This window comes from Paramisgurnus dabryanus, chromosome 22 (genome assembly GCF_030506205.2).
Source record: "Paramisgurnus dabryanus chromosome 22, PD_genome_1.1, whole genome shotgun sequence".
In the NCBI taxonomy this organism is placed as follows: domain Eukaryota; kingdom Metazoa; phylum Chordata; class Actinopteri; order Cypriniformes; family Cobitidae; genus Paramisgurnus; species Paramisgurnus dabryanus.
The window spans coordinates 23,280,072-23,304,952 of NC_133358.1; the positions used below are offsets into that span (position 1 = coordinate 23,280,072).

The 24,881-nt window shown below is 37.9% G+C and overlaps 1 protein-coding gene across 2 annotated transcripts in view; it reads left to right on the plus strand.

The window, feature by feature from the left end:
• sh3kbp1 (SH3-domain kinase binding protein 1) overlaps positions 1-24,881 on the plus strand; it is a 50,262-nt gene that overhangs the window by 14,047 nt on the left and 11,334 nt on the right. Inside the window, exons 3-6 of one of the 2 annotated variants that reach the window (XM_065258388.1) lie at positions 15,800-15,923; positions 16,744-16,850; positions 16,937-17,066; positions 18,058-18,251. In XM_065258388.1, coding sequence (XP_065114460.1) covers positions 15,800-15,923; positions 16,744-16,850; positions 16,937-17,066; positions 18,058-18,251 — 555 coding nt within the window. The remainder of the gene's footprint in view (positions 1-15,799; positions 15,924-16,743; positions 16,851-16,936; positions 17,067-18,057; positions 18,252-24,881) is intronic. The other variant, XM_065258389.1, reaches the window with a different exon arrangement.

Sequence of the window (24,881 nt, forward strand, 5' to 3'; positions counted from 1 at the left end):
AGTTATAAAACTATACTGAAGTTATCTTTTAGTTGTTAATAAGATGACACGATAATATACAGTAGGTTATGCATAGATACAGTCTGACTGTTCACAGTGTTTAAGAGACTCTCTGTTGTGAGGTCACTTCCTTTTCTTTGGCACATGATATAGGGAAGTGCTTACTTCCTCTGATGGTCTAGGCAGGGTCAATGCTTAACAGAAAGGTGCTGAAAAAGTCAGTGAGTGCAATCTAAATGTGTTTTGACAGTTTGAGAATGACCAAAGGGCTTTCAAGAAAACTGTTGGATGTTTTAAGACACTTTATGAAAGTGAGTAAAAATGGTTGACTTAAAAGAGAACATTTCACAATACTTTTTTAAGATGTCAAATAATTCTTTGGTGTCCCTCTTTGGTGTACATATGTGACGTTTTAGCCCAAAATACCCCATAGATCATTTATTATAAAACGTTAAAATTGCCACTAGGTGTAAGCAAAAATGTGCTGTTTTTGGGTATGTCCTTTTAAATGCAAATGAGCTTATCTCTGCACTAAATAGCAGTGCCGTGGTTGGATAGTGCAGATTAAGGGACGGTATTATCCCCTTCTGACATCACAAGGGGAACCAAATTTCAATAAACTATTTTTTCACATGCTTACAGAGAATGGTTTACCAAAACTAAGTTACTGGGTTGATCTTTTTCATGTTTTCTAGTTTGATAGAAGCACTGGAGACCCAATTATAGCATTTAAACATGGAAAAAGTCAGATTTTCATGATATGTCCCCTCTAAATGTGGCTTTGGGTTATTGTGTCAGTGATATACATTGTACTTTGTTATGGATGTGGTGTAGGTAAACAAATGTGACAAACAAACCAAAATAAAAAAATAAAACTATAATGGTGGGCATCTTGAGACAAAACATTGGCTCCGATATATTTTAAGATATGTCAGTGCAAGATGTTTTTAAAGTAAGGCAGATCAAAAATGCATTTTAGTCTGGGACTAAGATAAATCCTAGTCAGGAAACCGCCCCATAATCTATGACATGACCTTACTCGGTCAAAATTAAAAATATCAAGGTTATATTTTCACAGAATGTTCTTAGAAAACGATAAAACCACTAAAATGACTTGAATATGCCCCTCCTATTAGGATCATAAATATCAATATAATTCCAATGGTCCACACACTGTGTAGCATCGCTATAGGAATTGAAGAGCTTAGATGCAAAAGTGCACATGACATGTTTGTTTGTAAATTAGCATTTTTATCAGACTCTGATTCTGCCAACAAACTGGTATTTCTGAATGGCCTGAGGCTGGGATTAAGCGGTTTTGAAGCAAAGTATTTAATGAACGTATGTAATACATGCCGAGAGCGTTTAATGTCATTCTCATTTTTGACAGACATTTTGTTGTTTAGTGGCTTTTAAATCTGAACTCCTCAATTAAGATAAAACCTGGCAAATGGATTCTCAAATGGATTTACGTGTTCATATCAATTTTCAGAAGTCTGAATTAAAAATCAGATTTTCAATGCATTGAAGAGTTTTTCTAGAAAAGTGCTTGATGGTGCCTGCACACTGATGCAAGGCCGGTCTTATTCGTACTCTCTGTGGGTTTGGATTCTGCTGAGTTGGAAGATCAGCAAAGCATGTGAGTCATATTACACCTATACGGCTCACAGTGATCTCCGAACATCCGAATGAGGTTGGAATATTTTAGAACATGTTTTTTGTGATTATGCTAACAGAAGTCACGTTCCATGTTCAAGTTTAACAGCTCTTTGACCATAAACATTTTGTGTGAGCGAGCATGCAGGTTGATGTGATGTTTGTATGTCTGAAGTTTTTTAGGCTAGTAATGGAGTTTAATTTTAACAGGGCTGCAAATCTCGACTAATTGTTAGGGGAATAAAACTTCTTGTTGCATCATATACAGCAATGGTCTCCTACATGGTGCACGTGGGCACGAGGTTGCCCGCACGGAGTCTGTTAGTTGCCCGCCAAAGCACATTCTATTAATAGCCTTAATTTTAATAATTTTTCTTTTATGTATTTTAACATTTTTAACAATGATAAAATACATCAACAAGTAAAATAAAATAAACAAGTGAAACAAAAAGTTTTGAGTAGGCTATATCAAAAAAGTAGCCCTCCAGATTTTTTATCTCTTGTGGTAGCCCTTGCCCACAAAAAGGTCAGAGACCATTAATATACAGTTTGTGTGTGTACTGTGTATAATAATTATGTATATATTTAAGAAATATTTGCATGTGTATACATTTTTATATTTAAATATAATTTATATTTTATATATAATAAAAAATACGTAATATATAAATAGATTTTCTTTCTTAAAAATGTACATGCATGTGTGTGTTTCTTCATACAAAATTATTATACACAGTACACACACATATATGATGTAAACAAAAACTTTAATTCTGCATACAATTAGTTGTGATTAATCATTTTGCATCCCTATATATAACCCCTAAGATTCCTTATAAAAAATAGTATAGGGTCATACAAAAGTATTAATAAAATCTCGAATAATTTGTTAAAGATATCAAGGCTATATTTAACAGGTTGCAATGTTCTTTACAATACGCAGGATAATTTTATGTAGACAACAGAAAATTACAAAAATTGAAAGACTCTAAAAGAGGTTGTGTCACACATGTTTATATTAAAATGTTTCACTTTTGTTTGCAGTCTTTGACAGTATTGAACACCACGTCATTGACACTGATGCATTTCAATGATTTTATTTTTAACCAATGATTCAGCTTCACACAAATTTAACTTAAAAACCAGCAGATTTCATAAACAAATTGTCTGTGCAATCTTTTCTGTAGCTGATAAAGGTCTATAAATGTTTCATAAGGGCAAAATGATACACATAGTGCCACCCACAGGACAGGTGTTTCCTGCTTGAGGTCTACCACAAAATAAATCTCACTGTTGATCTGTGTTTTCCCATTCCACTTAAATCCCTTTTTGCAAAGCCCAATCAGATCTCGGTTCTGCAGTGCATGCTACAGGGAAGCTATAATAAAAATGATAATGTATTTACAATTGTCATTGCTGTACTAGGCTGGTCACTTCTTGTAAGGGTGACTTCCTCTTCGGCAGATTGGTTCAGTCAGGCATGCATCCTATCTTCCTGTTTGCTAATGTGATAATTTGAACTCTTGTGTGATTAAATGAGCAATGTAATTTAGTACAAACAGACATTCGTTCTTCACAAACACTCAGTCGTGTTTGGACTCATGCCATGCTTCTATATGTTGTCTATATGTTGTCTTATTCTTTGATTTGAATCAACACAGATAGGAATAATTGTTTTAGCATCAAGCTTTGAATTAACCTCAGGCGACCAGGCGTGGAAGTCGAGAGATTATGTTTAAATTATATTATGATCTGCTTTTCTGTTTGTGTTTTAGGGGTAGTTTTTGAGCCCGTGCATCAACATTTTGCCTTCCTGAGTATGAAACTGTGTTATTTTTGGGTGAACTGTTTCGTTATCCTTTCATTTCCCATTCTCTTTCTTCAATGGTGGCGTTGTTTGCCTCTAAGCTGTCTTATTTTTGTGTACGTGTAAGCTCCACTCTCCTTTTTACTTTTCGGGATGCATGTGTAGGAGGGGACGCTCTACTCTCGCTCCAGTGCCCTGATAATCCATGGGCGGCACTTTGCAAAACTGTGTCGTAACCAGTGATGCATTACACCCTGAAATACAGTGCTCCATGTTGCTGATGTAACTGGTTTGTAGAGCGTGTAACCTACTGATTCTAGTGGTGCACTGCATTATAAGTTTACATGATTAACAACTACAAATTCTTGCCAGACCACTAAAACTATTTTTATAATGTCTTTGTGGTCTTTTCTACAGTTTTTGTAGGATTTTGTCTCCTTTATTTCCGGAATTCCCAATAGCTTTGTTGTGAAGTAGGGCTCATACTGACCAAAATTCATATCTCAGTAATATATCTGTATATCTTTTGGTATCCTATACGGGATGAGACTATGGGCCCTATCTTGCACCCAGCGCAATTGACTTTGTCAGTGACGCATGTATCATTCGTATTTTGCACCGGCGCACAGCGGGTTTTTCCCTCCACGCACGTCGGCAAACTAGGGAATGAACTTGCACTCCCTGGGCGGTTCAGCGCAAAAAAAGAGGCGTGTTCCGGCGCAAACCATCCCTGATGCTATTTTGCGGTTTCAAAAAACAATTGTGCCACTGACCAGAAAAAAAAAGTTTAAAGTCAGTGGCGCGTTGCGTGTTGTTCATTATGCTATTTTAAGGGCGCATGCTTGACAGCGTGCACAACGCGCATACACTTTGCATCTAATCTACACAGATGCAACAGTTATTTTTGCAAATCATAAATTGTTACCCTTAAAAATATTAATACACGAGATAAGGGGAATCATAGTAGTGAGCATTGTGGTGATAGTTTTTATTTATTGTGTGTCTGCGTTAAAAAATTCTCATGCAAATAACGATTAAAATATTTTCATAAGTTTGTTGTGTGGCTGTATTACGTTTATTTTATGTAAATAATAATTAAAATGTTTTCATAAGAAACCTTGATTTTTAAGAGTACTTTGGGGTTGGACCTTGCTTGCGTTTCTTGGGTCCGATTTCAAAGCCCCCAAACCCTTTCAGCGGTGAGGGTGGACGCAGCGATGTCCTCTGCTGGCATTTGTGTAGAGGCAGATCCACCTCCCGTTACACAGCGTGCCCGATTTATGCTGGCAAGCTTGAAATTCCCCCGTCTCCTGACATCATTGTAGCGCTTGGCGCAATGATGGGGATGCCAGACAATTGTGGCTATTTCCTCTCACGCCTGTTTAACCTACGCTGATTTGGGCGGGTTTCTCCTATCCCCATACAAAACAACTTCTCTGTCTTTGACTGCTCTTACAAGAATGTGGGTCTCCTCGGCTGTAAACCGCTCCTGGCGTACGCCTGGTAAATCCGTCATAATAATAGCAACCCGCCATGGAACTTGTGCCCTTGCTTTTAAAGGTAATGTTGGATAACGTTCTGATTGGTTTATTTGACGTTACGCCCAAACCACACCTAAGAATAATGAACCTACTTCAGACCAACCCCTTATTGATTTGCGCCCGGCGCAAGAGTTACATTAACAAGAGAATCAAAATAGCATGTCTAATAAAGATTGAAAAAGAAGCAGTGGGTGGATTTTTTTGTAGGGTGTTATGTTCACTAACTGCCAACACACATTTATGTCCAAACACCTTGTAAAAGTGGATTTTGCATTAAATGGGTCCTTTAATAAAGGTGATTTTTAGCCTTGCATGTAAACGTTTATTTCACTTTGTAGGAAATACCAAAATATCTATAACATATCGTCATTTAACACCAAATGACAAAGATAGGTATTTTGTCAACATCGCCTAGCCCTTTAAGCAGCAATGCATTGTGAAGACTACCAGACGCATTAAAGATACTCCATTCAGGGATATGGCTGGTTATCATGGCCCAGTTATCCCTTGCTGGTATATGACGTAACCAAACCTTTTTAAGAGCAGTTGAGACTGGGCTTACCCCGACTTCCTGTGTTTTTAAATATAAAATCTGTTTTACAGGTTTCAGTCACATGACAGATCAGCCTGGTGCTGAGTACAAGCATTTGGCATTGATCAGAAAGCTGCACTAACCGTACCAAGGTCGCGTTACACTGTTGTGTTGTGTGTGATGGGTCGTCATTCCCTGGAGCACATGATGACTTTTTCTTCCTTTGTAGTGCAAGAGTCAGTGTATCAGCAGAGGAATGATGGAACGCTATGGAAACCAGCAACCATTGACCATCTGCAGCAAACCAGTGGGAGGGGGAGAGGAATGTACATCGCACACACTGACACACACACAGGCTCTCAGAGCTCTCCAAATGCTCTTGCAAACAGGACGTCAGTGAAAGAAAGTCTCGTGATAGAGCAAATAGGATTTCCAGATCAGGACGTGTATGGTAATAGAATAACCATGTTAGAAACTGGTGCGCGTGGTCAACCGAATTGGGGATGAGGTTACTCTGTCGCTTCCTGTGATAAAAGCAGGAACCAATGTGCACTGCATGGCCAAAAATAAGTGGAGACCCCTATTTCAGCTTCCTGTACAGTGGCCATAATGCAGGAGTCAAAGATTTGTTGAAGAACATGGCCCTTTTATGTTTTAACACGACCAACCTCTTGAACATAAAGCAAGGTTTATTAAAAATAAATGTTTTATGCTGTCTGGCAAGCTTGTAAGATATTGAAATTGCTGAAATATTTATGCATTTGTCAGACACTTTTATCCAAAGCTACTTACAATGCAACACAAAACCCATCATCCAACATCACTTCCTTACTGATACTTTTGTGTTTTAATAGCATGGTCCATCTTTTGGACAAGTAGTGTAGCTGATCATCTGATAAACAAACAGACCTTCAGGTGAGACCTTTGGTGTTCATACAGTACATGGCAAGTCCTCTGTTTTTGTTGGCATGTCTATTTTTACAGTTCAAAAGGAAGAAGTCTCGCCAAGTTCGATCTGTGTGTGTGTACAGTATAGGCATCTACACACTTTAGACGGGGTGCTCTGCAGAAGTTTGCAGCTACATACTGTGGTTTGACTCTGTCGAAGTCTTAGACTTTGACAGGAAGCGTGTATTTGAAAGCGTGAGCCATGCAGCTGCATGCCATAAAAGAGATTGAAAGTAAAAACAAGGGGTTGTGATTCTGCCCTTTACACCACAGTTACCTCAATTTAGGAGATTAGTATCTTAAGATATAAAATAAGTAAACAAAATACTCTTTTTGCTTCAAGTTTTTGCTCTAAAGTGTGATTGTGGTTCATTTATCACAGTTCTTATTGCTCAAGTTTCAATGTTTGACCTAGTCTTTGTGATCCCCAGCTGTACTTTGGTCCCCAGGGGCCTAGTCTTTAATGCGTTTCCATGACAGCAGCACCATAAGGTATGCTGGTAGACCATCACACTTGCGTAAACCAAACTTAAGTTCGTTGGAGATAGTGATTGTGTTACGATGTCAGGATTATGTCAGGACCATTCATAATTGAACTACAATTTCTCCCTTTAAGTAGCCAACGGGATGCAGAACTGTAATTCAGTGGTAGGTCGTCTATTAACAAAATGCTAAAATATTATTTTTAAAGGGATAGTTTGGCCAAAAATGATATTAAACCCATGATTTACTCACCCCCAAGCTGTCCGAGTTGCATACGTCCATCGTTTTTCAGACAAACACATTTTCGGATATTTTAGAAAATGTTTTAGATTTTTCAGTTGATTAAATGTAATGTTACGGGGTCCACCCATAGTCCACGACCTTCAAGTCCAAAAAAAGTGCGTTCATCCTTCACAAATTAAATCCAAACGGCTCCAGGATGATAAACAAAGGTCTTCTGAGGGTAATCCGCGCGGTGTTGTTGTAAAAATATATCCATATTTAAAACTTTATTAACGAAAATAAATACCTTCAGGTAGCGCCGCCTTCTTAGACTCCTCTGTATTCAGGAGAGAGTATTAGGGTAGTGTACGCACTTTTCTTAGTGACCTATGACAAATTCGGAGGGCGGGGGCACAGAGCAGCAGCAGAGTAGCCTCCGTAGGCTGCGTAAGCTCTCATCCTGAATGCGGACGCAATTAAGATGGCGGCAAAATATGGATATTTCTACAACACACCGCGCGGATTACCCTCAGAAGACCTTTGTTTATCAACCTGGAGCCGTTTGGATTTAATTTGTGATGGATGGACGCACTTTTTTTGGACTTGAAGGTCGTGGACTATGGGTGGACCCGTAACATTACATTTAATCAACTGAAAGATCTAATGGCGCTTTTCCATTGCATAGTACCCCACGGTTTAGTTTAGTTTGGGTCGGGTCAGTTAACTTTTGGGAGTTTTTCCATTGGGTGCAGTACGTAGTACCCGATACTTTTTTTCGTACCACCTCGGTTGGGGTTCCAAGCGACCCGAGCTGATACCAAACGTGACGCGAAAACACTGTAGGTCACTGATTGGTCTGAGAGAATCGTCACTTCATCGCTATAATGTAAATATTAGCTTTAGCTTACTGCTAGCTTGCGCTGTCTCAAGCAAACATGTTGTTATCTGTGTTCTGCTATAAGTTTCCAAACACCCTTTTAGCGATGAAAAACATCCGCAGGTTGAGAATCCGGGACACCATAACAGTTTTTTCCAGACATGCAGTTTGTGGCGGCACATTCGCGTCGTGCACGTCCGCATTATATATGCTTAATGGAACTTAAATGAGGCTCCGCGGAGCGCCATTGACTGACGCCACGGGTCGGGTGTTTGAACAGAAACTGTCATGTGAGACAGAGGTAGTTATAAACGCGATGTGAAAACATCAATTTGTGGTGGCCAATTTTAATTTTGTGGCAGACTGAGAAATAAATGAATGTATGGGAATGTACAACAACGCTCTCACGTGTATGATGTCACAGCAGTAGGCAGCGTAAATATAACGACACGCCTATAATCCCTCCCACTCCGAAGTGATACTAAACTCGATGGAAAAGCTAACCACGCCAAAGTGAGGTGAGCTGACCCGACCCAAACTAAACTAAACCGTGGGGTACTATGCAATGGAAAAGCGCCATAAAACATTTTCTAAAATATCCGAAAATGTGTTTGTCTGAAAAACGATGGACATATGCAACTCGGACAGCTTGGGGGTGAGTAAGTCATGGGTTTGATATCATTTTTGGCTGAACTATCCTTTTAAGTATGTCAGTCAGTCCCAGACTTGCCTTTAATCAACTTAAATATATGCTTTATGAGCCAAGAACCGTCATTGTTTGCAATGCATTAGCATTTTAAATTGGAGCCAACGTATGTGTTTTTGTTAATCCTGTCGATATTTAGTTGTGAATTCCACACTGCTTGATCCATGTCCGACATTTCTCCACTTGGGTTTTAAGTTTCGGGAAGGGAAAAAATCCACGACCCCATCCAAACTTTTAGGATAACGGGTATCAGATTTACACAATCCATATTCACAATGCTTTGGCATGTTTCCCTAGCTCGAAAGCTTGTCAGACTCCCCGCGCGTAGTTGCGGTTGCTAAACCACGATTGGCCTGTGGCGGTTTTCGGGTGTGGCTTAGCGAAGGCTCAATTTCTAATCGCTGCAATCTTTTCCCTGGCCCTGTCCTCGCACCATTCCTTGTGACAAGAAGTAAAGAGAGGTTGTTTTGAGGAGGAGATTAGCGTTTTTGATTAAAGATTTTGAGGACACTTTAATGAAATAATGAAGCTCACAGATAAGTAATTTATAAAAAAAAACAATATTCCTTAAAAAAAGTTTTTGATTTCAATTTCATGGCGACTTTTAAGTTAATTTAGCTATTGATACATCACATATTTATGTGGTAAATTCTAATATGGCAACATGTCGATTACGTTGAATCTCAGAGGCTGTTTACACTTGGCATTAACATGCGTGTTCGTCGATCGGATCACAAGTGGACGACGTTAATGCCAGGTGTAAACGGTGTTCAAAACGTTTTGAGCTCGTCCACTTTCGACCACTTTCAACCACATCCAGAGGTAGTCGAAACCACTTTCGATCGGATCGCTTTGGAGTTGCGGAACGCTTATGTGGTTGAATGCGTTCGAACAGCCACACGCGACCGCCTTCTCTCCGCCCATTTATCTAATCTGAGGTATTAAACACAAGTTTTAGGTCTTTTTTTGACTTCTGGCGTGAAAATACGATGAACAGCGCTATTTTTAGCCTTTCATTGATAAAACTAAAGCTTCTGATCTCCGTAGTTTCGTTTTGAAAGCGTGTGAAAGTCGCGCGATCCTATTACATCAGTTGCACTGAAAATTCAGAGAAATCTCTAACATACACACGTACAAGACTATGTGCAGCATGTTTACTTGCTAAACAAGCAGTGGACTCCGACATAATATTAGTTTGCGTCCATATAAACTCATAATTACTCCCGCTCGGGTTTGAATGACAGCAGAGAGACCCGCCCACCGTCTCACAGACCACCCCCTCACAGTATTCAGGACAGATGCGGTCGAAAGTGGACAAAAGAGACAGATTTAAATACCAGGTGTAAACGTAATGTGTCTCTCTCGTCCACTTGTGATCCGATCGATGAAAACACATCTTAATACCAAGTGTAAACAGTCCCTCATTGGTATTGCAGATGGGATGACATGAGGGGGGAGTCAATTATGAAAGATTGTTTAATGTTTCGTTTTAAAGGTATACAAAGACCAGTGTGTAGTGATTTATTTTTTATTGTTTTGGTCTGTATTTTAAATCTGTTAGTAGTGTTAATTTTGAGAGTATTTTAAGAATTTTATTGTATGTATCAGGAAGTGAATATACATATTTTGTTAAATTTTTTTATGTAATAATAAAACGTAAAAAAACTTCAGTTTTTTGTGTTCTGAATGTATGACCGCTGTATTTCTTTAAAATGCAATTCAGTGAATTCCTCCCCTTGTTCATTCCAAACCCAACATCCCATTGCGGTTAAGAGTTAATCGCTTCAGACTGACACTGACTGACCTGAATAACACAGTAAGACTTTGTAAAATGTGGTGTCTTGAAATGACCTATTGATTTCTCATTGGCCCCGGTCTGTCTGCCAACACACCGCCTGACAGACTTCAGCACTGCTTTTACACCATTTCCCACGCATAAATGTTCCTGTTATTTGCCAGAGATCACTAAATTAGAAAATCACACTTTGTCAGTGATCCTGGCTTTGTAAATAGCAAAAAAAGATCAGAAAACATCAATCTGCTTGTCAGTCGTTGGTACTTTTGTGTTTAAACTAAAGGAAGTGGTTAACAGGAAGTGGAGTTTGGGGTTATAGTTTATTTGATGGGTCTGGTGGACATTATCAAGATGGCTAGCGTTGCTAACAGTGGTTTTTACAAGCTTTAACCTTTAATGCTAGGTGACAATTGCCATATTAAAAACAAAATGCTACATGGTGTATGCTAAACAGCTATATATTTGGGTAAAATGTGATTGACTGAATAAAAGTATTGGCTAAATGCATTCAAGAAAGAATGCTTGTGATGCATGGCTTGTGACTGTGCGTGACATATTATTTTAAATAATATGTGGTTTAAGTTAATTTAGTAAAGTAATTCAGGTTAGCATTTACCTATACATTTTATAACACTAGAGAATTGTGGCTGTACATAAATATTTGAAAATGAACACTCATTCTGAACGGTTGCCTCACTATCGCCATCTCTGTTTGAAACATACGTCTCCATGCGTTCCTTGCAGATGTGTTTGTTTGTGTGAATTTCTCTCCCAATCTTCAGATCCCTGTAGCATTTTACTTTTCTCACTTACTGTATATTTCCCACGATAGCGCTTGTAAAAACCCACACACATTTACAGACTTTAATATGCAATATTGCTGTAAAATCTCTAGAAAGCAAAGAGGAAATTCTGTAAACTAACACACCTCACAAGACATCTGTGGAAAACTCATCATCTGGAAAGTATCGTGCTCTATTTTAAGTATACAAACACCAAAAGAGCGGATTTATGTTGTGAAGCATAAATATCGCGGAAGCATCTGCCAGTTGTCGCCCTAACATCTGACAGTTTTAGCACTGTTTTGCATATGAGCAAATGCTTTAAATTGCATTTGATTTGATGTTTAAGTGAAATTTGTGTGCGTTCAAGGAATTTTATTTGCATTTGAGGGTGTGTGTGTGTGTGTTGCATTTTGTGTGGTCTGTTAAGCGGATGTTAAAAGCAAAATGATGAAATGCACACAGCCCTTCTGGCTGGATATCTCTTGGTTTATCACTTTTCGTCCACATAAACACTTCTTTTTCACGCTGTCACATATGTACACACACACACACACACACACACACACACACACACACACACACACACACACACACACACAATGTCTGTGCAAAGAAGTCTGCTTAACTACTATAACCTTGGTTAATTTCCTGGCTGTTAATGTAACAAATATTTCTCCACAGAATTCATAAAGGAAAACTTCCAACACTCTTTGAGAGACACTTCCTGGTTTGTGTCACTTTTTAATCTAGCTCTGATGTGTCTGTCAAAAGTCGAGACAAAAGTCTGCCTACTAAATCAAAAGCATTTTAAGTAAGATGAACCATTACACATGAACTATATGAACTTTTATTAATGGTCACTCTGCCGATTTTCACCTAATGTTGATTCATTGATCAGGTTTCATTGATTTTATGATCAAGCATCATGTTTTGCAGACATTGTGGGAAGCGGCTATCTATAAGAAACCATCTTAAACTCTTCCTGTAGTTAAACATTTTATCAGTTAAATCTCATCTTTGAGCATCGTAATAGCATATGTAAAAGTTTTGCCTGTCACGGTAATTTCTTCTTGCTTTAAAACAGCTTGAATGTAACTCTACACCCTTGTCTCATTTAGTATATGTGGATCTATGAATATGCAAATTAGTTCTAGCCTCTATTTAATCGCACAGCTCAGACCATAGATATGAAAATGCAAATTAGTCCCCTTCCCCACTCTTTTGCACCACCTCAGACCATAGATATATATGTAAATAGATGCTACATTCTGCAGTTTCATACACATAACTGCTAAGTTCGGTTTCAAACAATGCATATGCGAACGTTTGCAGCACTAATCTTTAAAGGCTTAGTTCATTTTCCTAAAAAAAATCTACATAATTTACAAACCACCATGTCATCCAAAATGTTGATGTCTTTCTTTGTTCAGAAATTATGTTTTTTGAGGAAAACGTTCCAGGATTTTTCTCATTTTAATAGACTTTAATAGAACCCAACACTTAATACTTAACTCAACACTTAACAGTTTTTTTCAACAGAGTTTCAAAGGACTTTAAACAATCCCAAACGAGGCATAAGGGTCTTATCTAGCGAAACGATTGTCATTTTTGACAAGAAAAATAAAAAATATGCACTTTTAAACCACAACTTCTCGTCTATCGCCGGCCTGAAAAGCGGCAGCGCGAACTCGCGTAAATGGGTAGTGACGTAGTAAGGTCAGATGTTACATATATGAAACGCACATTTGCGGACCATTTAAAACAATAAACTGACACAAAGACATTAATTAGTATCATTTCACATACAACAACGTCGGAACGGTCCTCTTTCTCCACACGTGTAAACACTTGGGCGTTGTTTCGCGTTCGTCCTGTGTGACCTCTTGACGTGATGACATATTGCGAGAGGTCGCGCTGACGCTTTTCAGGACCGGAGATAGACGAGAAGTTGTGGTTTAAAAGTGCATATTTTTTATTTTTCTTGTCAAAAATGACATTCGTTTCGCTAGATAAGACCATTATGCCTTGTTAAGTGTTGAGTTAATTATTAAGTGTTGGGTTCTATTAAAGTCCATTAAAATGAGAAAAATCCTGGAATGTTTTCCTAAAAAAAAACATAATTTCTTCTCGACTGAACAAAGAAAGATATCAACATTTTGGAGGACATGGTGGTGAGAAAATTATCTGGATTTATTTTTATTTTTTTAAGAAAATTTACTAATCCTTTAAGCGCTGATGTTGTGTGCCGCACCATTAGCGATGTGCCGATAGACGATAGTATTGTGTATCGCGATCGTCAGACATATGGCCAGTAGCAGGCTTTCATAACGATAGTTGGCAATAGTTCATTTTATTATCATCATAGTTTCATATTAACATGCGCATATTCCTTCTCACACGCACCAGGGTAGGGTTGCAACTGTCGTTCGTAAGTTACCACTATCAATAACCACATCTTTTTCTCCGGTCAAGACATCCCCCTATCAACTACTGATACCAATCTCGGTGTGAAGCTGGACCCACAACTGACCTTTTCTAATCACATTAAACATCTATACAAAACTTGCTTTATCAAAAACATCTCAAAACTCCGCCCCTTCCTCACTTTTTCTGATGCAGAAAAACTCGTCCATGCCTTAATTTCCTCCAGGCTGGACCATTGTAACAGCCTGCCCATCGGTATACCAAATAAACACCTTCAAAAACTTCAATTTATTCAGAACTGTGCTGCCCGCACTCTTATGAAAACCCGCAAATTAAGTTCTTACTTAAACTGGGACGTAAAGTCAAAACGAGATGCTAAGTAACTACTAGCTAGTTCATAACTAACTCTGTACTTTATTTGGTTGCACCATTTGTTTTTAAGGCAGAACGTAGCTAGTAGGTCATAAGCTCTCCGTAAAGTAATGTGTTGTCTAAGTTTACTAAGTTTAATTGTGCAACCCAAAACATTTAGTAGTACGTAAGTTATAACTTAGTGCCCATTTACGATGTAACTAGGCTACGTTGTAACTTACGCACAGCTTGTGCAACCGGCCCCTGGACTTGTAATGCGCGCATTTTGGACTCTTGCTTGGGCCTGAAAGTGCTTGGCATGGACTCCTTTTTGGACAGGAACTTGTAATGGCATGATTCGGACTCTTTCCTGCACATGAGTAATACGCAGGGCTCCGTCATTTCCTAGAGATGTTGTTAGGCGCGCAGGGGTTTAAAAACCAGCAATTGTGTTGTTCCCGCTCCCTGGCAGGCAGGAAATTTCACGCAGGATTAACGGCATCAGTTTTAAGAAGGTTGCGGTCGTGACAGTGTTGCCCTTAGAGTAAATCAGCTTCTTTTTTGTCCACCAATCAAATGGCTTGGCCTAAATGAGTGTATCGTGTATCAGCGATCTCACAGGCTGACTATATATAAGACGATCTCACAATGGGGCATATTGCCCAACACCAGAATCCATATGTAATATCTATGACTCAAACTACTGATGCGTTCAACTCTCTTGATACGATTGGTTACATGTTTGTGACGTTGGAAATCAAGGCAATTTTATACCGTGGGAATGAGGATGTCTCCAGTTTTATGAAGAAAACACTCTATTGTGGTGTTAAATGATGAATTTGCACATAGCTTAAATAGTCTTAAAACATTAAAAACACCACACAGACACATAAAGAACAATAAAAAACAGATTTTTTTCCAAGAGTGGGACGTATTAAGCATACAAAATATTTATGTTATGAAATAGAAATAAGGGTTTCTTTAGGAAGGATATCATTTTTGGGGGAAGGTCAATGGTTATGCATAAAAAAGATAATCACTGTAGCCTTGTTTTAAAGAAATAAAAGTCAAAGGAAAGTCCCTGTCATTATAGAAAAACAAATGGGTTTGTGTAACTAGCTCAATTTTGTAATGTACTTGTACGTTTTGTTTGCCTGCAACTGAAAAATCAATCCGCAAGAGTAAAACATCCAGGAAGCAGGTCTTGTCCTCTAAATAAAATAAAACTGTATCAGATTGATAGTGCGATAAAGCAAAAGAGAAAGTAATGCACACAGAAAGATCTTGCAGTAAACAGATAACAAGCAGGAAATTGAGAAAGAATGACAGGTCTGGGTGAGCCAAGAGATGCTTTACCCATTAAGCACCCTTAAATTTAAACTTCTTGTATACAGAGAGAGAATGAGAGAGGTACAGAGTGAATGTCTACTAATGCCAACATACAGACGAAGAGGTGTATCAAGGCCAATGTGTTTTTATGGTTGACTGATGTCTGAGTCATTGTACCACCCGGCCCATGCAGGAAGTGAACGGCTCAGTACTCCGACACCAACATCTCTGTCTGTCTGCCTGCCTGTCTGTCTGCATACATTATGTAAATTGCATATAACTAGAAAAATAGTAGGTAGAATCAAACCTACAGTTTCACTATATTCATTTCTTCTTATTTTAGGAGATTAAAAAGGACTCTAAAAAGGAGGTAAAGAAGGAGTCGAGTTTGGCCGGATCCAAATCAGACCTGTCCAATGGCAGTGCCAGCCCAAAATCAGAGCCGAGCCTCAGATCAGCCAAGAAAGGTATGGCTATCGAACCATTTCTTCGTTTTTAGTACTAGTCCAGTGCACCAGAGACCCATTATTCACATTTAAGGCTGGTTTTAGTTTCCTTGGATCAAAGATCTTATTAAAACAGATCTGTGTCAGGTTTGCTAAAAGCAGATGAATAGTGAGAATAAATATGTAAATATTCATGCAAAAACTGAATCTTAAAGCCTATAATTGGGTCTAGGAGTGTTTTATGTATGTTAGCTGTACCCAGAAACCATCCTGGTACTTCTGCTATCTTTGCATGTGTGTGTTGATGCTGCAAGGTACTTTGTATGTTATTAAAAATGTTATACAAGTTAGTAAAACATTTTAAAATAGTTTTCTTTTGCACTAATGAAATCTTCACTTATCATCACCGCTGTGAATCATCTGGTTAGAATTGGTTTTCCATTATCATTCCACAGAGATTTAGTTTGATAGGAATTCTTTATTAAAATATTATAAGACATGAATCAATCTCATCTAAAAGTAGTTTATCAGATAAGTTGGGCATTCAAAATTTGTTCTGTGGGGTGTTCCTCTCAATACAGAGATATGTCACCTCTCACTCTCATTGTATTCGAACAGCGTTTATTGTTTAAAATGATTTTGTAGCACAAATGTCAATACAGTATGAAGACCCTTACCCCTTCTCTTTTTAAAGAACTGAAACTTGTGGTTTCTATTATTAGATTAAATATGTACATTTGTCAGATTGTTCAGCCTGCTTACAGGGTTAGAGAGACACCTTGTGGTGAAAGATGACACTACTTCTCTGTTCACAAACACAATATTATATTTCTGTTTCCAGGTGAGGCAATACGAAAAAGACGTTGCAAAGCTGCCTTTAGCTACGCGCCACAGAACGAAGATGAGCTGGAGTTGAAGATCGGAGATGTTATTGAGATTCTGGGAGAAGTGGGTGCTTTTTACGACCATTGGATGTGGCATTGATGTAATAAAGCACCATTGAAAGTAACTTTGATTTGTGTTTGTTGGTTAAGGTGGAGGAAGGCTGGTGGGAAGGCACTCTGGATGGCAAAACTGGAATGTTCCCCTCAAACTTCACCAAGGAGCTGTTCACTGAGACAGAGGATCTGACCCCACAGGACGAATCCCGAAGCACGAAAACCAGTCAGTCTGCATCAATCACATTTTCATTTCATCTGAAACAATTCCCTCATGTGACCCTGTGTGTGAAATCCAGGCTAAAGTAAAAAAAATCCCATATCGCATTAAATAAGCTCTGTGTTTAACAAAAGTTTATGACACTTGCACATTTTGTCACAACTTTAAAATTAAAAGTTAAACTTTGGTTACAAGCGAACTATACAACAGTCTCTCGCCATCAACGTCATCACCAGCAAGTTATTAAACACATTTAAAAACATGTTATCTGATAAGGAAATACTCTGTGGATGAATCTTTGTTGTTAGTCTGTAGTCCAATGTAGCAACTTGTTAGCATCCGGCCTTTTAAAGACACTTGAAAGCCTTAAAAAGTCACGAGTGGGCGTATTACTGGTGTGTTTTATGTCGTAGACTAAAACGTGAAAATATCTTGGGCTTATTTTAACCCACAATCTTATTTAAGGAGTTTAACCAAAACCCCATTAAAAAAAAACATTGACTTTGTGAAGATGGAACAGGAAGTGCTAACATGTCAACTTGCTTTCGAGGTTTGCCTACAAAAATATATGTGCATCCCTGCGGCACTCTACTATTCATATGACTTATTGAAGTGGGTTTAAAACTTTGAAAATGATGTTGGTGATTTCCAATCTGTTTTTTATTAGCACACGGTTTAACATTACAGTTCACACAGCGATCATGAGTCACATTAGGGGGGCAACACTCACAAAATTATTTGTTGCCTTATGTTATAATGTTTAAAATGCGAGACAATCTCTACTACCACACTAAAAAACATTTGCATTCATGCACTTGACAGATTTGCATTTATAAAAAAAACAACTTGCAGTGCATTCAAGCTGTGCGTTGCTCAATGCACTGAATGCACTCGGATTCGAACCCAGGACTTTAGGAATAGCTAGCATCAGCTGTCAAGAAAATGCTGCATGCAAAGTTGCATGCAAACACATTTTTAAATGCATCCGTTTGTGCAGGTATAAAGGACAGCACTGGTTCAGAGAGTGACGGCGGGGAAACTAGCAGTTTACGGTCTGATACTGGCAGCGTGTCTTCAGCCTCTGAGATTCAACCCAAAAAGGTTCGGGGGTTTGGCTTCGGGGACATCTTCAAAGATCAACCCATCAAACTCCGTCCACGATCCATGGACATGGATAGTGAGGCAGAGAAGGTGAATTTATTTTCGAATTTCTGCTTTATTGCAATGGTAACTTACATTTTACATTTATGAATTTGCCACATGCTTTTATCCAAAGCGACTTGCAGTGTATTCAATCTCTACATAGCCTATATCAATATGTGGGTTCCTTGGGATCGAAACCGTTGAGTTTTTGCCTTGGTAAAATGCAATGCTTTAGCCAGAGAAATATCAGGCAGTGTTATTTTATTTACAAAGCTGTGTTAACAGTGTTAATACCTGGGTAGTTAACATTCATGGTTGCACACCCCCAATGGAGAACAGCGCCTGGCTAGTGGCCTTCTGGTAATTTCAGATGGAGGCCCTTAGGCTTGAGTTTAATTTATTTTATGGCTCTCTTCCTCAGTAATGATGAGTCATGTCTGGTTGAAACTCATCAGGGTCCCCCTACATTCATCAGGGAAACTCCTGTTGATTAAAAGTTTCCTGTCTTCCTGTCCCACAGCAAGCATCATACACCCTTCCTGCTTTTCTCTATCCATCTGCCCTCACGCTTTAGTAATAATCACATTTTATATTTCTGCATTATTTGTATATTCAAACGTCCTGTTGTGAATATTTTAAAACAGGGTTCCCGCGGGGTCTTAAAAAGCCTTAAAAGCATTGAATTTATGAATTTGGAAATAATACCTTAAAAAGACTTAAAAAAGTCTTAAATTTTGATGTCTTGGTCTTAAAAATTGTGCTGTATGTAACTTCTCCATATTGTATTTTTCCTTAAAAGTTTCTTTGTCAACCACATTTTGATTAAATCAGGGATGCAAACACATCGCTTTTAAGCGCCTGCGCCTTTTTATTATTAATGGCATTTTGGTTGCGAGCACATCGTGTCTCTCCCGATGAGTCTGCTGTACGTTCACATGCTCTCTGTTTCTCGATGAATTGGGTGCGACATGAAGCGAGTTCAGCGTCACATGTTTCTGAACTTGAGCAGAGTTGTATTCATAGAGGTTTTCACGGAGGACCGGGTCCGATTAACATTATGTGTAAAACCCGAGTCGATAGGAAAACGGCCGTGATCAAGGTCAGTCAGCGCTAATGTTCACGTGCAGTTTCAAGCTGCGTGCCTCCGTTTCTATTGCGATAACAACTGGCTTGGTTTGAAAGTCACGACCACGCGCTGCACTTTCTTTCTCCGTCCCTTTGTTTAATAATATTCTTATTAATGAACCATCTTTTTATATCTAAAAAGTTTGCTCAAAGATCACAAAGATGGTAGCAAAAAAGCAATGTGAATGTTAATTAAGCCCATTGCACGAGCAAAGCTCAAGCTGACTCTAGATATAAAAAACGCAAAGCTCTAATATAAAGTCACCAGTCACTGGGACAGCAAGTAGACTTTTGAATCTAAAATAATAAGTGGATTAAGCTCTTTTAATCTGCAAGAGAGGAATTAAAAGAGGCACTTTTACTGCTTCTGCTCTATCTAAAAAAGGAAAGAAAACTACATAAACCATAACACACCGATTACATTTATAATCTCTAGACCTGCACTTTCTATCATTAATATACTATACATATTATTGTATTCAAAAGAGTTTGATAAAAGGGGTCATCTACACAAGTATTGCTTGATATGTCAGTGCAAAAACAGTAAAGTGTTTTGTGATGCTTTGAATGAATGCAGCCAGATGGAAGGCCCTGGTTACGTTGCAGGAGGTGGCCAGGAAGAAGAGGAAGGAGTAAAGCAAGAAGAAGTGCTAGATAGTTCAATAAGAGTTTTGGTTTAACATAAAAAAATGAAATTGAATATTCCAAATTAATGTCGGCGTCTTTTGATTTTCGAATTTCATTTTTCTCTATATACCTAGGTTGGTAGGGATGGCAGGGGTCTGTGGCAATGTAGCCTAAGTATCTGGATATTTGCCTGGGTGTGAGGGCTTAGATTACCTTTCTCTTTTTTGAATATACATGTGTTTGCATCTCTGTTTGTTTAATAAAGTAGTATAAATAAAGAGTGGCGGATCCAATAATTGAGAACGCAACACAGTCCCGGGTCACAGTACAAAATACTGCGAACACGTGATACCTTCAGTAAATGAAGATCACCACAATCATAGACTGCAACACAACACAGCAACAGGCAAAGGAGAAGTGGGAAAAATCAAAGAAAATCTCAGAAATTCCTTAACAACTTTACATTGTTTGGCAAACTTTCTATGGCCTACTGAAAAAAATTTTTCACACTTGCTTGGCTTATAATCTTTTTACCCATTTCACATCGGAAAAATAAATGAACACAAGTTTAAGTATTTTAGTTTTTCTTTGCTGGTAGGGACGTGAAATGGGTATTAATTTTTTATATAAATGGTCTTAAAAAGGTCTTAAAAAGACTTGAATTTAACTTGAAGAAACCTGTAGGAACCCTGTAAAAGTGATATTGTTTGTGTGTGTGTGTGTGTGTGGGTTTACTGTATGATGGAAACTGTGTTAAAGTGCAAAAACCCAGAGGTTCTTGCCCAGAGGTGTGAAACAGAAAGGTATGTCAGAAGCCGGTGTGTATGCATGTATGTATGTATGTATGTGTGTGTATGTGTGTGTGTTAGGATGACCAGATGAGATTGACTGAAATTCGGGATGGGGGCAGAAGTCACTGGCGGGGGGGGGGGGCTGGGGGGGTTAGTTTGCGGATCATCCAATAATAGTTTTAAAAGATGATCCATTTCAAACTGAACCAATCACATTAATAAGTGCATATAAATTGATATAATACGTAGGCTATAGAAGTATTATACTTCATACAATAATAGTTAGATCATCCAATAGTTTTCTTTATTTAATGTACTAAGACAATGAATTTCAAACTGAAGTTACTGAACTAATCATATTTTTATTAATATAAGTACATATACATTTATATAATACTTATAGAAGTAGATTTTTTTTAACAAGTGCCTCGCCCTCGACCAATCTGACTCCTTCACGCGACTGACTGTCACTGCCTGCACTTTCAACTGTCCTCGCAGCTGCTGTAACTTTTGCTTTATTAATCTACTCTATAAAACAAAAAGAGGACAAAAAGCTCATATCGTCTTTGTGCATATAGACAAATTAGATAAATGAATAGAAACAATACAACTTTAAATTCACACTTGAGCTATAGCCTACCGAGGTTGTGGAGCGGAGGTTTTAACTGCGGCCAGCACTCCTGTGCCTTATCAGTGCATTATCTTAATGCGCGCCTACAGCCTATATAAAAAACAAAGATGCTGCAGCCAATGAGCAGCCGGCGGGGGCTGGCTGCAGGATGACTCAAACTCCTCGCGCATGTTTTATCATACAACAACTACTCAAGATTTTGCATCCGTATAATTTTCGGGGACAATTAGAGCAGAATTCGGGATTTGGGACAGCAGCTTAGATTTCGGGACTGTCCCGAATTTTTTGGGACGTCTGGTCACCCTAGTGTGTGTATAGTAGTCTGTGTATACAAATATATATATATATATGTGTGTGTGTGTGTGTGTGTGTGTGCGTGTGTGTGTGTGTGTGTGTGTGTGTGTGTGTGTGTGTATACCTTTCATTTAACATTAGTAAATGCTTTAGATTATGCTTAAGTTAATGCCAACACAATTGTTTAGGTTAGTTTACTGTGCATTAACTATTCTTAATAGTTGGATTTAGAACATGTATTAGTAAATTCTGAAATTAACATGAACTGTGATTAATAAATGCTGTATGAGTATTGCTCATTGTTAGTTCATGTTAGCTAATACATGGACTAATGTTAACAAATACAACCTTGCTTTACTTTTGTAAATAGTTTTTTTATTTTGTTATAAAAAAGCAAGGTGTTAAATTCCTAGCAAACAAATAATATTTGGAATAATGTTTTACTCTATTACTGTTATTTTGGCTGTATATTTGTAATGTTTACAGTATGTATGCATACTAGCAGGGCTTGACATTAACTTTTTTGCTCACCAGCCAAAGTGGGTAGTTGTTTTCCAAAGTAACTAGCCACTCAGCATTTTCACTGGCCACAGTTTTGTTGCTGGTAAAATACATTTTATATGATTAAACTTGACTTTGGCATTAATTCGAGCAAATTTACTTGGTTTAGCTAAATTAGATGCAGATTGAATATCAAATGCAGTCTGACCACCCAAATTAAGACAACATTTATTAGCTGGTATATACATGAACCAATATAATATAATACGAATGAGCCAAAACTAACATCACCAGTAATATTAACCTCTTAAAGGGACATTCCTTTTTTTTTTAGCTCCCAAAAAACATTAGCTTTTTCCCGTTTTGGAATCCATTCATCTCCGGGTCTGGCGCTAGCACTTTTACCATAGTTTAGCATAATCCATTGAATCTGATTAGACTATTAGCATCGTGCTAAAAAATAACCAAAGAGTTTTGATATTTTTCCTATTTAAAACTTGACTCTTTTGTAGTTAAATCGTGTACTAAGACTGACGGAAAATTAAAAGTTGTGATTTTCAAGGCCGATATGGCTAGGAACTATACTCTCATTCTGGTGTAATAATCAAAGACTTTGCTGCTGTAACATGGCTGCAGCAGGCGCAATGATATTACGCAGTGCCTGAAAATAGTCCCCTGCTATTGAAAGTAACCAATTACAGGGGTGCAAACTTGTCACCTTTCGGCGAAATTCGCCGTTTTTGAGCCAGAATTGCATTCTTGTGATTCGTCTAGATCCGATGAGTTTTTGAAAATGAGGGGTGAGGGGGGTCTGCGATATGGTAGCAGTAAATGAAATTATGAAAATCATTTCCAGATATTGTGGTAACGATGTCAATTTACTAGCCAGTTTGGCGGGTTATGTTTTCCAATTTATAGTCCCCTCATTTGCTGCCGAAGTTTAAGCAGTCTGCAGATAGAGCGTCAAAATTGTCAAAATTGCAGTAACTACAAAATCCAAGTCAAACCGCAGTAAGTGATGTTACTGCGTTCTGGCCTTGTTTCCCCGGCTTTGATACCGCAGATACTGCGGTTTCCCCCGATCGTAACACACAACAACAAACAAACCATGGCACAATGCCGCGTCCAAATGATGGTTGAACTCGCGTTAAAACACAAATAAACAAATACGGGTAAGGAAGATAGGAAAATAATAACTCATACTAAGGCAAATTACAGCTTTATAAGTTGTTAACATTGACTAGCCAGCTGCTAGCAAGTTTTGACCTACCTGTGCTCGTCCATTGAAGGCAGCTAATCCAATCGTATTGACAGGGGTTACTCCTTTTTTTGATAAGTTTGATAAGAGTCTGGTAAAGTTATATTGTTAGGCAAAGTTTACGGTGCCCAGTCAACCTGAAGAGCGCAGCTGGGCCGGCAGAAATCACACTAGGTGAAAAAGTACACTTCCATAATAAGTGCTCTTTTTCCACGCACTAATTTTGTAGGCTACTTAATATTAAAACATTTTGTTTAATACTTCTTAGGCTAATCTTAAGAATATCTAAGTTTACATAACTGTGCTACTTTGAGACAACATGAAAATTGACTAAAATGTGCATACTAGTTACAATAATGTCTTTGGGACAAACATGTTCTTCTATTTTTAACTTGTTTTAATTTTGAACTACTGTTTTTAAAGCAAACCTCGTCTAATCTAAATTAATAAATAAAAATTAATAAAATGAGTAAAATACTCTTTGTGGTAAAAGGAGCATTTTTAGCATTCACAACATGCAAACATCAATAAAACTATCACAGTTATTAAAAACAATCAAAATGTGTTAAGAAGCATAAGTAAAAGTTGAATGAACACATTTAGTTTGTAGATACTGCACTTTGCTATTGCAATAGTGTTTTAGTTGTTTAAGGTCATCCAAAGGCAGAGTGCAGTATCTGCATTTTGGGAGTCAAAGGTCACATTGGTGGTCATGGTTTTTTTTCTATAAAAAATTTATTCCTAACAAGGCATTACATGAATGCATTACCACTAATCTACCCACAACATGTTTGGCTGGCTAGTGTAAAAACTTTAAAGCCATTTTTCTCATTTTCAGTGTTTGCGTAGATAATGCACTCTGCCTTTGGAGGGCAGTATACATATACATATACATATACATATATATATATATGAACGCTTGTGTCTTTGTCACCTTTTTCCCCCCTGATGAGTTTGCACCCCTGCAATTATATTTAGTTAATATTTTCAGGCAGTGCATAATATCACAACGTGGAGTGATATCAAAAAACTGGATTGTCTTTTTAAACTCTGCTTCCTGAATATTGCATCATCACATTTATTTAAAAAAACTGTTAAGTTGTGGAGCACAAAACTGAACATATATTATATCTTTTGAAAGCTTAAACCCTTAGCTTTCTATGCATTTCATTTACATAAAATAACTTAAACATCTTTTTATTGTTTCACTGTTTATTCAGACTAAGTTTGTTATTATAGAAATAGTCATTTTAAATGCGAAACAACTATATTTATGATGATTGGGTGGCATTCGCTGATTTGCATATTTTGATTGTCACATATAACTCTGTATAGTGAGGTCAGGTGACAATGTTTATTGTTAAATATGTTTTGTGTCACATACAATTTTTTGATGATATATACTGTCCTATAAAGCCAAAGCGCAGTAACCACACATTCGGGCAAAATTG